The sequence below is a fragment of the Aulonocara sp. 'chitande type north' Nkhata Bay genome, linkage group LG22 (genome assembly GCF_057382095.1).
Source record: "Aulonocara sp. 'chitande type north' Nkhata Bay isolate Kocher_YH1m ecotype deep benthic linkage group LG22, A_spYH_male_GT1.1, whole genome shotgun sequence".
Lineage (NCBI taxonomy): Eukaryota > Metazoa > Chordata > Actinopteri > Cichliformes > Cichlidae > Aulonocara > Aulonocara sp. 'chitande type north' Nkhata Bay.
In genome coordinates, this window is record NC_141364.1 from 10317162 (window position 1) to 10330801 (window position 13640).

Consider the following 13640-nt stretch of genomic DNA (forward strand, 5'->3'; position numbering starts at 1 on the left):
AATCAGTAATTAGTTACTGATTACCCTTTTCAAGTAACTTGACCAACACTGGTCAACACTGGTTATTTAACTGAGGTAATCACTCTTTCCCCCACAGTCCTATGATTTTTCCCTTTTTCTGTAAAGCAATGTAAATACATTTTTAATACTTTGAGTCAAGTTTTTAATATTCATATAGGAATAAACTACAAAAGAAACAGTCACAAATATAGGCCATTGTTAAGGGTTCAATATTGAGGAATACAGCAAATGAAACAAAGCACAAAGTCACAGTTGTTTTTTTTCATTTTATTTTTTAATTTTAATTTGTGGTTTGACACTGTTTCTTAACTCAAAATGTCCTGTTGTAATTGGACATTTTGAGCTAAGAAACAGCGCCAAGCCCCAACAACACTTCCCTCATGGTGCTTTATATTGTAAGGTGAAGACCCTACAATAATGCACAAAAACTAACCCCCTAGAGCAAGCACATTGGCGACAGTGGGAAGGAAAAACTCACTTTTAAAAGAGAGAAACCTCCGGCAGAACCAGGCTCTGAGATGGGGGTGGCCATCTGCCTCGGCCAGTTAGTGATGAGGGAAGGAAGTTGGGGTTTTAAAATGTAATTTAGGTTGCTGAATTAAAAGAATATTTGACGCCAGTTTAAGAGTTTTGTAACATAATCACGTGCACGTTTCAGTTCGATTTTAGCGTGCTCATGAGAAAACCCTCAAGATGACATTTTGGCTCCTCAGCTTGGCATGTTTTTTGAATATGCTGACGACCGCTTCGTCAACCACTGGGTTGCTTGACCTCATTAACAGTATTGGAGAAGGCCACTTTTCACGGAGATCATTGGCTACTTTCAGGCCGAGTTGTTCAATGTTTTCCATGGACATTTTGTAGTTTTTGGACAAAATTTTGTTCCAGATCTTGTGGGAAAGCCTCTGTACAATAAACTCTGATGTTCCTGCATTCCATGTAGCTGCCTCATTTTCTCCCTTCATAGCGTGCATTACCAGATCTTTGGTGACATTTTTCACAGCCTCCTGGTACTCTTCCCTGTGTTTAGAGACACTAAGTACTCTTGTTGGTAATGCCAACAGGTGTTTGGTGAAGGCTGGGACAGTAATACTATCAAGCTGTTCCCTCAGATTGAAAATCAGATATTTTCCCTTGCAGTTGTGTCTTTTGCAAAGATCCTTGAGAATGGCCTTGTCTATGTTTTTCAGCCATTTGGGGGATAGATCCAAATGTTTCGGCTCAATTTCAGGCCAAATTTTTTCCATCAGGCGATCGCTAATGCAGTCAGCAGTGAGGCGCTCTGTGAAGAGCTTGTATTTAGTGGAGACTTGTTCTATGGCCTGTGAAACCACCAACTCAATCACTTTGTTGACACACAACTTTTCCCCACTCAGACAATCAGATGAGGACGACTCTGGGGTTGCCGTCTCCTGTGTTTCAGTCTGAGACTCTACTAATTCTTTTCTCTGCGTGTCCAGTTCTGTCTGCATTTCTGGTATGTTTGTCTCTGCCTGACTTTCTTTAATCTCGCTGGAGTCCTCACTCTGTGGCTGCAGAGCTTTCTTGTCCTCCTCCAGTTCTTTCTCTTCTTTCTCTGCATGCTGACATTTTGTGATGGCCTCTTTGACTTCTTCTTTTGTGTCATTCACCACTTTCTGTTCTTCCAGGAGTTTCTTATTTTGTTCCTCCAGGACTTTTTTCTCCTGCTCCAGATTCTCTCTCAGTGTTTGTTCTTTCCACAGAGCATTCCACATAGTTTCTTTCAGATCTCTTTCATGTTTCTGGAGCTGCGTGAACTTGGCAGACAGAGTGTCCTTCTCCTGTTTCAGCATCAGGATTTCGTTGTCCCTCTGCTGAAGCTGCTCTTTCAGACAGTTCATCTCAAGGTCAAGGTTGCTGACCTTTTCCTGATCTGAACACGTCTGTTGCTCTTTTTCTTTGGTGGCGCTGCTCACCTGCGGTTTGCGCGACACTGATTCGTCAGTGACTCCTGCAGCTTGGTTCTCATACAGCTCCAGCTTGGTGCGCATGTTTGAAATTTGAGTCATCATCTGTTTGATTTGCTGTCTGGCTCTACTTTCACCCTCTTTTAAAAGTTTGTTTTCAGTCAGAGAGTTTTGCAAGGCTTTCCTAACCAGCATGAGGTTGTCGAGTGCACTCTTTGGCAGAGTGAAGACAAATTCTGGTTTTCCTTCCTGATTGCTCATTTTTGATATTTAACTTTGAAACAAATTTAGCGTGTTACACTAAATAAGATATTCAGATGTGAATTCGATAATCAAATGTGAATCAGGGTTTGAAGTTGGCTGTAGCAGAACAAAAGTTTGTCTAGTGAATCGCTCGTGACTGTAAGTAAGAAACGTGCTTGACCAGTGTGCTGTTTCACCCCTATTTATAGAATTTTGGTGACTGTGATGTCATGGCCTCATTCTCTTTGCTTTGATGTTTGAAAATAGTTCCCGCCCATTGAAAATAGGTCCCGCCCACAGGCTCTCAGAATTTGTCAGTTAAATTCATACATTAATTTGAAATGTGTTTTTGTTTATTTTTAAATTTTAATTCATCCCTCTTCTAAATTTAACCTAAGCCCATTTTCAGAGCGCTGCGTGTTCATCACAGCCATAAATATGTTAGAAATGAAGAGATTTCACTGTGTTCAAATACCAGATTTAGTGCTAATTTTATTCAGTCATCCAGGGTTTGTTTAGCTTGTTCAAATGTTTCAGGTGCTGTAGAACATCTGATTAGTATTGTTCATTAATGCTTGTTTCCTATTCCTGTTCAAAGTAATACTCTGCGCACGCAGCCAGTGAGAAAACGTCTAACGCTAGACCCGCCCCCGGGAGTCAAGCTGCTTGCATCTAATGTCTCTCAGTTACATAGTAAACAAAGCTTGCAAGGAATCAGGAATCCAGCATCATTACTAAACATCTAACAGGTGCCAAAAAAAAGAGCAACATTGAGCTGTTAACACTTCACAGCCTGCTCGTTAAACAGACAGTAGGGATCCAGTAGGACTGGACACAACATCAAGCCTCTTGGCTTCTGGTTTGATAACTTCACTCATTTAAAAAAAGAAAAATGCTGTAACACATCAGTGTGACATGTTTGCTTTCATCCTGCATCCAATTAAAACACAGAGAATATGTGTACTAGTTTTTTTTAAGGTGATCTTTTTATTTTTCAACAGCTTATTACTAATTACGGATTTTGGGGAATACTAAAAATCATGACACATCAGGAAAACAAAATCTTATAAAGGACGTGAAGCGATGTCACTGATGTTGTCACTGCTGATGTGACGCTATACCTTGTTTATGGTAGTACCTGACCTGCCATAAAGTTATGTTAACGCTGTGCTTTAGATTACAGCCAGGAGTGTGGCAGAGGAGGAATTTTGCACTTTCATATAAAATCCACTTTTGGACTAAGTAGATCAGTTAATGGCTGGACTATGGAGGAGAAGTTTTTGCAGAAGTTCCTGTAATAACCTACCATTCCCAGGAATCTGCACAGTTCTAGTCCTTTATTTAGGTGTGGGATATTCATTAATCGCCACCACTTTGGCGCTAAGGGGCCGCACCTGACCACGTCCCACTTCCCTGCTCAAGTATGTTACAGTGGCCTTGGCAAATTCACACTTTGTCAGGTTGAGTGTCAGCGCTTATTAATCTTGAAACCTGCATGACACACTGGCAGACAGAAAAGACCATTCGGTGAAAATATCAATTCTGGGGATCTGGAACATGGAAAGTAGAATATCTAAACAACATTATTGGTGTGTTTTGCCTCAGTGTTATTGATATTTATATGCTTATATTTTCACAATTGCAAAATCTCACTGTGGATGTAAGAGCCAAATTGTGGATATTTTGCATCCACTTTATTGTGTAATATTTTAATTGATTGGGCAGCACGGTGGCACGGTGGTTAGCACTGTTGCCTCACAGCAAGAAGTTCCTGAGTTCAATTCCACCATCAGGCCGGGGTCTTTCTGTGTGGAGTTTGCATGTTCTCCCCGTGTTTGCGTGGGTTCCCTCCGGGTACTCCGGCTTCCTCCCACCGTCCAAAGACATGCACTTAGTGGGGATAGGTTAATTGGATAATCCAAATTGTCACTAGGTGTGAATGTGCGAATGGAAGTGAGTGCGAATGGTTGTCTGTCCCTGTATGTTGGCCCTGCGACAGACTGGCGACCTGTCCCGGGTGTACCCCGCCTCTCGCCCTATGACAACTGGGATAGGCTCCAGCGCCCCCCGCGACCCTGAAAAAGGATAAGCGGAAGCGAATGGATGGATGGATTTGATGGCTTAGGCCCCAGGAAGACTAGCAACCACTGTTGTGGAAGCTAATGGAGTTCCTTATAAATAAGCAGACAAATAAACACTATTCTAATCTTATATTACATTCTTAGCAAATTTACAGCAAATGAAACAAAGCACAAAGTCACAGTTGTTTTTTTTTCATTTTATTTTTTAATTTTAATTTGTGGTTTGGTGCTGTTTCTTAACTCAAAATGTCCTGTTGTAATTGGACATTTTGAGCTAAGAAACAGCACCAAGCCCCAACAACACTTCCCTCATGGTGCTTTATATTGTAAGGTGAAGACCCTACAATAATGCACAAAAACTAAGCCCCTAGAGCAAGCACATTGGCGACAGTGGGAAGGAAAAACTCACTTTTAAAAGAGAGAAACCTCCGGCAGAACCAGGCTCTGAGATGGGGGTGGCCATCTGCCTCGGCCAGTTAGTGATGAGGGAAGGAAGTTGGGGTTTTAAAATGTAATTTAGGTTGCTGAATTAAAAGAATATTTGACGCCAGTTTAAGAGTTTTGTAACATAATCACGTGCACGTTTCAGTTCGATTTTAGCGTGCTCATGAGAAAACCCTCAAGATGACATTTTGGCTCCTCAGCTTGGCATGTTTTTTGAATATGCTGACGACCGCTTCGTCAACCACTGGGTTGCTTGACCTCATTAACAGTATTGGAGAAGGCCACTTTTCACGGAGATCATTGGCTACTTTCAGGCCGAGTTGTTCAATGTTTTCCATGGACATTTTGTAGCTTTTGGACAAAATTTTGTTCCAGATCTTGTGGGAAAGCCTCTGTACAATAAACTCTGATGTTCCTGCATTCCATGTAGCTGCCTCATTTTCTCCCTTCATAGCGTGCATTACCAGATCTTTGGTGACATTTTTCACAGCCTCCTGGTACTCTTCCCTGTGTTTAGAGACACTAAGTACTCTTGTTGGTAATGCCAACAGGTGTTTGGTGAAGGCTGGGACAGTAATACTATCAAGCTGTTCCCTCAGATTGAAAATCAGATATTTTCCCTTGCAGTTGTGTCTTTTGCAAAGATCCTTGAGAATGGCCTTGTCTATGTTTTTCAGCCATTTGGGGGATAGATCCAAATGTTTCAGCTCAATTTCAGGCCAAATTTTTTCCATCAGGCGATCGCTAATGCAGTCAGCAGTGAGGCGCTCTGTGAAGAGCTTGTATTTAGTGGAGACTTGTTCTATGGCCTGTGAAACCACCAACTCAATCACTTTGTTGACACACAACTTTTCCCCACTCAGACAATCAGATGAGGACGACTCTGGGGTTGCCGTCTCCTGTGTTTCAGTCTGAGACTCTACTAATTCTTTTCTCTGCGTGTCCAGTTCTGTCTGCATTTCTGGTATGTTTGTCTCTGCCTGACTTTCTTTAATCTCGCTGGAGTCCTCACTCTGTGGCTGCAGAGCTTTCTTGTCCTCCTCCAGTTCTTTCTCTTCTTTCTCTGCATCCTGACATTTTGTGATGGCCTCTTTGACTTCTTCTGTTGTGTCCTTCACCACTTTCTGTTCTTCCAGGAGTTTCTTATTTTGTTCCTCCAGGACTTTTTTCTCCTGCTCCAGATTCTCTCTCAGTGTTTGTTCTTTCCACAGAGCATTCCACATAGTTTCTTTCAGATCTCTTTCATGTTTCTGGAGCTGCGTGAACTTGGCAGACAGAGTGTCCTTCTCCTGTTTCAGCATCAGGATTTCGTTGTCCCTCTGCTGAAGCTGCTCTTTCAGACAGTTCATCTCAAGGTCAAGGTTGCTGACCTTTTCCTGATCTGAACACGTCTGTTGCTCTTTTTCTTTGGTGGCGCTGCTCACCTGCGGTTTGCGCGACACTGATTCGTCAGTGACTCCTGCAGCTTGGTTCTCATACAGCTCCAGCTTGGTGCGCATGTTTGAAATTTGAGTCATCATCTGTTTGATTTGCTGTCTGGCTCTACTTTCACCCTCTTTTAAAAGTTTGTTTTCAGTCAGAGAGTTTTGCAAGGCTTTCCTAACCAGCATGAGGTTGTCGAGTGCACTCTTTGGCAGAGTGAAGACAAATTCTGGTTTTCCTTCCTGATTGCTCATTTTTGATATTTAACTTTGAAACAAATTTAGCGTGTTACACTAAATAAGATATTCAGATGTGAATTCGATAATCAAATGTGAATCAGGGTTTGAAGTTGGCTGTAGCAGAACAAAAGTTCGTCTAGTGAATCGCTCGTGACTGTAAGTAAGAAACGTGCTTGACCAGTGTGCTGTTTCACCCCTATTTATAGAATTTTGGTGACTGTGATGTCATGGCCTCATTCTCTTTGCTTTGATGTTTGAAAATAGGTCCCGCCCATTGAAAACAGGTCCCGCCCACAGGCTCTCAGAATTTGTCAGTTAAATTCATACATTAATTTGAAATGTGTTTTTGTTTATTTTTAAATTTTAATTCATCCCTCTTCTAAATTTAACCTAAGCCCATTTTCAGAGCGCTGCGTGTTCATCACAGCCATAAATATGTTAGAAATGAAGAGATTTCACTGTGTTCAAGTACCAGATTTAGTGCTAATTTTATTCAGTCATCCAGGGTTTGTTTAGCTTGTTCAAATGTTTCAGGTGCTGTAGAACATCTGATTAGTATTGTTCATTAATGCTTGTTTCCTATTCCTGTTCAAAGTAATACTCTGCGCACGCAGCCAGTGAGAAAACGTCTAACGCTAGACCCGCCCCCGGGAGTCAAGCTGCTTGCATCTAATGTCTCTCAGTTACATAGTAAACAAAGCTTGCAAGGAATCAGGAATCCAGCATCATTACTAAACATCTAACAGGTGCCAAAAAAAAGAGCAACATTGAGCTGTTAACACTTCACAGCCTGCTCGTTAAACAGACAGTAGGGATCCAGTAGGACTGGACACAACATCAAGCCTCTTGGCTTCTGGTTTGATAACTTCACTCATTTAAAAAAAGAAAAATGCTGTAACACATCAGTGTGACATGTTTGCTTTCATCCTGCATCCAATTAAAACACAGAGAATATGTGTACTAGTTTTTTTTAAGGTGATCTTTTTATTTTTCAACAGCTTATTACTAATTACGGATTTTGGGGAATACTAAAAATCATGACACATCAGGAAAAAAAAAATCTTATAAAGGACGTGAAGCGATGTCACTGATGTTGTCACTGCTGATGTGACGCTATACCTTGTTTATGGTAGTACCTGACCTGCCATAAAGTTATGTTAACGCTGTGCTTTAGATTACAGCCAGGAGTGTGGCAGAGGAGGAATTTTGCACTTTCATATAAAATCCACTTTTGGACTAAGTAGATCAGTTAATGGCTGGACTATGGAGGAGAAGTTTTTGCAGAAGTTCCTGTAATAACCTACCATTCCCAGGAATCTGCACAGTTCAAGTCCTTTGTTTAGGTGTGGGATATTCATTAATCGCCACCACTTTGGCGCTAAGGGGCCGCACCTGACCACGTCCCACTTCCCTGCTCAAGTATGTTACAGTGGCCTTGGCAAATTCACACTTTGTCAGGTTGAGTGTCAGCGCTTATTAATCTTGAAACCTGCATGACACACTGGCAGACAGAAAAGACCATTCGGTGAAAATATCAATTCTGGGGATCTGGAACATGGAAAGTAGAATATCTAAACAACATTATTGGTGTGTTTTGCCTCAGTGTTATTGATATTTATATGCTTATATTTTCACAATTGCAAAATCTCACTGTGGATATAAGAGCCAAATTGTGGATATTTTGCATCCACTTTATTGTGTAATATTTTAATTGATTGTATTTGATGGCTTAGGCCCCAGGAAGACTAGCAACCACTGTTGTGGAAGCTAATGGAGTTCCTTATAAATAAGCAGACAAATAAACACTATTCTAATCTTATATTACATTCTTAGCAAATTTACAGCAAATGAAACAAAGCACAAAGTCACAGTTGTTTTTTTTTTCATTTTATTTTTTAATTTTAATTTGTGGTTTGGTGCTGTTTCTTAACTCAAAATGTCCTGTTGTAATTGGACATTTTGAGCTAAGAAACAGCGCCAAGCCCCAACAACACTTCCCTCATGGTGCTTTATATTGTCAGGTGAAGACCCTACAATAATGCACAAAAACTAACCCCCTAGAGCAAGCACATTGGCGACAGTGGGAAGGAAAAACTCACTTTTAAAAGAGAGAAACCTCCGGCAGAACCAGGCTCTGAGATGGGGGTGGCCATCTGCCTCGGCCAGTTAGTGATGAGGGAAGGAAGTTGGGGTTTTAAAATGTAATTTAGGTTGCTGAATTAAAAGAATATTTGACGCCAGTTTAAGAGTTTTGTAACAGAATCACGTGCACGTTTCAGTTCGATTTTAGCGTGCTCATGAGAAAACCCTCAAGATGACATTTTGGCTCCTCAGCTTGGCATGTTTTTTGAATATGCTGACGACCGCTTCGTCAACCACTGGGTTGCTTGACCTCATTAACAGTATTGGAGAAGGCCACTTTTCACGGAGATCATTGGCTACTTTCAGGCCGAGTTGTTCAATGTTTTCCATGGACATTTTGTAGCTTTTGGACAAAATTTTGTTCCAGATCTTGTGGGAAAGCCTCTGTACAATAAACTCTGATGTTCCTGCATTCCATGTAGCTGCCTCATTTTCTCCCTTCATAGCGTGCATTACCAGATCTTTGGTGACATTTTTCACAGCCTCCTGGTACTCTTCCCTGTGTTTAGAGACACTAAGTACTCTTGTTGGTAATGCCAACAGGTGTTTGGTGAAGGCTGGGACAGTAATACTATCAAGCTGTTCCCTCAGATTGAAAATCAGATATTTTCCCTTGCAGTTGTGTCTTTTGCAAAGATCCTTGAGAATGGCCTTGTCTATGTTTTTCAGCCATTTGGGGGATAGATCCAAATGTTTCAGCTCAATTTCAGGCCAAATTTTTTCCATCAGGCGATCGCTAATGCAGTCAGCAGTGAGGCGCTCTGTGAAGAGCTTGTATTTAGTGGAGACTTGTTCTATGGCCTGTGAAACCACCAACTCAATCACTTTGTTGACACACAACTTTTCCCCACTCAGACAATCAGATGAGGACGACTCTGGGGTTGCCGTCTCCTGTGTTTCAGTCTGAGACTCTACTAATTCTTTTCTCTGCGTGTCCAGTTCTGTCTGCATTTCTGGTATGTTTGTCTCTGCCTGACTTTCTTTAATCTCGCTGGAGTCCTCACTCTGTGGCTGCAGAGCTTTCTTGTCCTCCTCCAGTTCTTTCTCTTCTTTCTCTGCATCCTGACATTTTGTGATGGCCTCTTTGACTTCTTCTGTTGTGTCCTTCACCACTTTCTGTTCTTCCAGGAGTTTCTTATTTTGTTCCTCCAGGACTTTTTTCTCCTGCTCCAGATTCTCTCTCAGTGTTTGTTCTTTCCACAGAGCATTCCACATAGTTTCTTTCAGATCTCTTTCATGTTTCTGGAGCTGCGTGAACTTGGCAGACAGAGTGTCCTTCTCCTGTTGCAGCATCAGGATTTCGTTGTCCCTCTGCTGAAGCTGCTCTTTCAGACAGTTCATCTCAAGGTCAAGGTTGCTGACCTTTTCCTGATCTGAACACGTCTGTTGCTCTTTTTCTTTGGTGGCGCTGCTCACCTGCGGTTTGCGCGACACTGATTCGTCAGTGACTCCTGCAGCTTGGTTCTCATACAGCTCCAGCTTGGTGCGCATGTTTGAAATTTGAGTCATCATCTGTTTGATTTGCTGTCTGGCTCTACTTTCACCCTCTTTTAAAAGTTTGTTTTCAGTCAGAGAGTTTTGCAAGGCTTTCCTAACCAGCATGAGGTTGTCGAGTGCACTCTTTGGCAGAGTGAAGACAAATTCTGGTTTTCCTTCCTGATTGCTCATTTTTGATATTTAACTTTGAAACAAATTTAGCGTGTTACACTAAATAAGATATTCAGATGTGAATTCGATAATCAAATGTGAATCAGGGTTTGAAGTTGGCTGTAGCAGAACAAAAGTTCGTCTAGTGAATCGCTCGTGACTGTAAGTAAGAAACGTGCTTGACCAGTGTGCTGTTTCACCCCTATTTATAGAATTTTGGTGACTGTGATGTCATGGCCTCATTCTCTTTGCTTTGATGTTTGAAAATAGGTCCCGCCCATTGAAAATAGGTCCCGCCCACAGGCTCTCAGAATTTGTCAGTTAAATTCATACATTAATTTGAAAAATGTTTTTGTTTATTTTTAAATTTTAATTCATCCCTCTTCTAAATTTAACCTAAGCCCATTTTCAGAGCGCTGCGTGTTCATCACAGCCATAAATATGTTAGAAATGAAGAGATTTCACTGTGTTCAAGTACCAGATTTAGTGCTAATTTTATTCAGTCATCCAGGGTTTGTTTAGCTTGTTCAAATGTTTCAGGTGCTGTAGAACATCTGATTAGTATTGTTCATTAATGCTTGTTTCCTATTCCTGTTCAAAGTAATACTCTGCGCACGCAGCCAGTGAGAAAACGTCTAACGCTAGACCCGCCCCCGGGAGTCAAGCTGCTTGCATCTAATGTCTCTCAGTTACATAGTAAACAAAGCTTGCAAGGAATCAGGAATCCAGCATCATTACTAAACATCTAACAGGTGCCAAAAAAAAGAGCAACATTGAGCTGTTAACACTTCACAGCCTGCTCGTTAAACAGACAGTAGGGATCCAGTAGGACTGGACACAACATCAAGCCTCTTGGCTTCTGGTTTGATAACTTCACTCATTTAAAAAAAGAAAAATGCTGTAACACATCAGTGTGACATGTTTGCTTTCATCCTGCATCCAATTAAAACACAGAGAATATGTGTACTAGTTTTTTTTAAGGTGATCTTTTTATTTTTCAACAGCTTATTACTAATTACGGATTTTGGGGAATACTAAAAATCATGACACATCAGGAAAAAAAAAATCTTATAAAGGACGTGAAGCGATGTCACTGATGTTGTCACTGCTGATGTGACGCTATACCTTGTTTATGGTAGTACCTGACCTGCCATAAAGTTATGTTAACGCTGTGCTTTAGATTACAGCCAGGAGTGTGGCAGAGGAGGAATTTTGCACTTTCATATAAAATCCACTTTATTGTGTAATATTTTAATTGATTGTATTTGATGGCTTAGGCCCCAGGAAGACTAGCAACCACTGTTGTGGAAGCTAATGGAGTTCCTTATAAATAAGCAGACAAATAAACACTATTCTAATCTTATATTACATTCTTAGCAAATTTACAGCAAATGAAACAAAGCACAAAGTCACAGTTGTTTTTTTTCATTTAATTTTTTTATTTTAATTTGTGGTTTGACGCTGTTTCTTAACTCAAAATGTCCTGTTGTAATTGGACATTTTGAGCTAAGAAACAGCGCCAAGCCCCAACAACACTTCCCTCATGGTGCTTTATATTGTAAGGTGAAGACCCTACAAGAATGCACAAAAACTAACCCCCTAGAGCAAGCACTTTGGCGACAGTGGGAAGGAAAAACTCACTTTTAAAAGAGAGAAACCTCCGGCAGACCCAGGCTCTGGGATGGGGTGGCCATCTGCCTCGGCCAGTTGGTGATGAGGGAAGGAAGTTGGGAGAAGAAGAGGGGTTCTTTTTAACCACTCTGGTTTTAAAATTAAACTTAGATGCCAAATTTAAATGAATAATTTAAGCCACTTTGAGAGTTTTGTCACATAGTCGCATGCACGTTTCAGTTCAATTTTAGCGTGCACACGAGAAAACCCTAAAGATGATGTTTTGACTCCTCAGTTTGGCGTGTTTTTTGAAGCTGCTGACGATTTCTTTGTCAACCGCCAGGCTGCTCGACTTCATTGAGAGTACTGGAGAAGGCCACTTTTCATTAAGGTCGTTGTACACTGTCAGGGCGAGTTGTTCAATGTTCTCCCAGGACATTTTGTAGCTTTTGGACAAAATTTCCATCCAGATCTTATGGGAAAGCTTCTCTATAATAAAATCAGATGTTCCTGGATCCATTGTATCATTTTCTTGGCTCATAGCGTGCAATACCAGATCTTTAGTGAGATTTTTCACCACTTCCTTGTACTCTTCTCTGTGTTTAGAGACACTGAGTACTCTTCTTGGTAATGACAACAGGTGTTTGGTGAAGGCTGGGACAGTAATATTATCAAGGTGTTCCCTCAGATTAAAAATCAAATGTTTTTCCTTGCAGTTGTGTGCTTTGCAAAGATCCTTGAGAATGGCCTTGTCTAGATTTTTCAGCCGTTTTGGGGACAGATCCAAATGTTTGTGCTTGATTTCAGGCCAGATCTTCTCAATCAGACGATCGCTGATGCAGTCAGGAGTGAGGCGCTCTGTGAAGAGCTTGTATTTTTTCTCTATGGCCTGAAAAACCACCAACTGGATCAGTATGTTGACACACAACTTTTCCCCACTCAGACAATCAGATGCCAGACTGATGTCAGAAGGACCTAAATCTGAGCCAGACAAACAAGACTTTATTTTATCAAAGTCTTGTTTTTCAGCTGTGAAGATTTTCTTCTGTGTCGTCCCAGATGCTTCCTGATGATCCTGTGTAAAAATTTCTCTCTTTTCACTCTGTAGTTGCAGAGCTTTCATGGCCTCCAGTTCTTTTTTACATGCTTCGTTTGCTTCCTTAAATTTTGTTATGGCCTCTTTAAGTTTTTTGTTTGTGTCGTTTACCACTTTCTGCTCTTCCAGGAGTTTCTTATTTCCTTCCTCCAGGACCTTTTTCTCCCGCTCCAGATTCTCTCTCTGTGTTTGTTCTTTCCACAGAGTTTTTTTCAGATTTCCTTCATGTTTCTGAAACTGCGTGAGCTCGGCAGACAGACTGTCCTTCTCCTGTTTCAGGATCAGGATTTCACTGTCCCTCTGCTGAAGCTGCTCTTTAAGACGGTTCATCTCAAGGTCAAAGTTTCTGGTCTTTTCCTGATATGAACAGGCCTGATCCCATTTTTCTTTGGTGGTACTGTTCATTTGAACTGGGCATGAAGCTGATTGATCAGTGAGTTCTCCAGCTTGGATCTCATTTTGGTCCGGCTTGGTGGGTACCATTGAAATTTGGGCATTCAGCTGTTTGAGTGTCTCAGACATAGTGTTTTCGAAGGTTTTCCTAGCCTGAATAAAGTCGTAGAATTTACTCTGTGGGAGAGTGCATACAAATTTTGGATTTCCTTTCTCGTAGCTCATTTTTGATATTTAACTGTGAAACAAATCTACTGTGGTACAATGAGTCAGATATTCAGATATGAATCAGGGTTTAAAGTTGTCTGTAGCAGAACAAAAGTTCGTCTAGACACTTGCTCGTGACTGTAGGTAAGAAACGTGCTTGTCCTGT

The 13640-nt window shown here is 41.1% G+C and overlaps 2 protein-coding genes and 2 pseudogenes across 2 annotated transcripts; all 4 read right to left on the reverse strand.

Moving 5' to 3' along the window:
* Positions 1-686: 686 nt before the first annotated feature.
* Positions 687-2606, reverse strand: LOC147303546 (uncharacterized; annotated as a pseudogene).
* Positions 2607-4869: 2263 nt separating this feature from the next.
* On the reverse strand, positions 4870-6629 carry LOC147303547 (uncharacterized; annotated as a pseudogene).
* A 1707-nt stretch (positions 6630-8336) lies between these two features.
* On the reverse strand, positions 8337-10457 carry LOC147303548 (uncharacterized). The gene has a single exon (XM_086280655.1). It carries the CDS (start codon positions 10186-10188, stop codon positions 8674-8676), a length of 1515 nt encoding a protein of 504 aa, XP_086136781.1. The 5' UTR covers positions 10189-10457; the 3' UTR covers positions 8337-8673.
* Positions 10458-11344: 887 nt separating this feature from the next.
* Positions 11345-13613, reverse strand: LOC147303549 (uncharacterized). Its single transcript, XM_086280656.1, has one exon. The coding sequence runs from the start codon at positions 13490-13492 to the stop codon at positions 12026-12028; it is 1467 nt and encodes a 488-aa protein (XP_086136782.1). The 5' UTR covers positions 13493-13613; the 3' UTR covers positions 11345-12025.
* Positions 13614-13640: the final 27 nt, after the last annotated feature.

Excerpts from the sequence above, each read along its gene's own strand:
- LOC147303548 (XM_086280655.1), bottom strand. The coding sequence starts at position 10,188 with ATGAGCAATCAGGAAGGAAAACCAGAATTTGTCTTCACTCTGCCAAAG.
- LOC147303549 (XM_086280656.1), bottom strand. The coding sequence starts at position 13,492 with ATGAGCTACGAGAAAGGAAATCCAAAATTTGTATGCACTCTCCCACAG.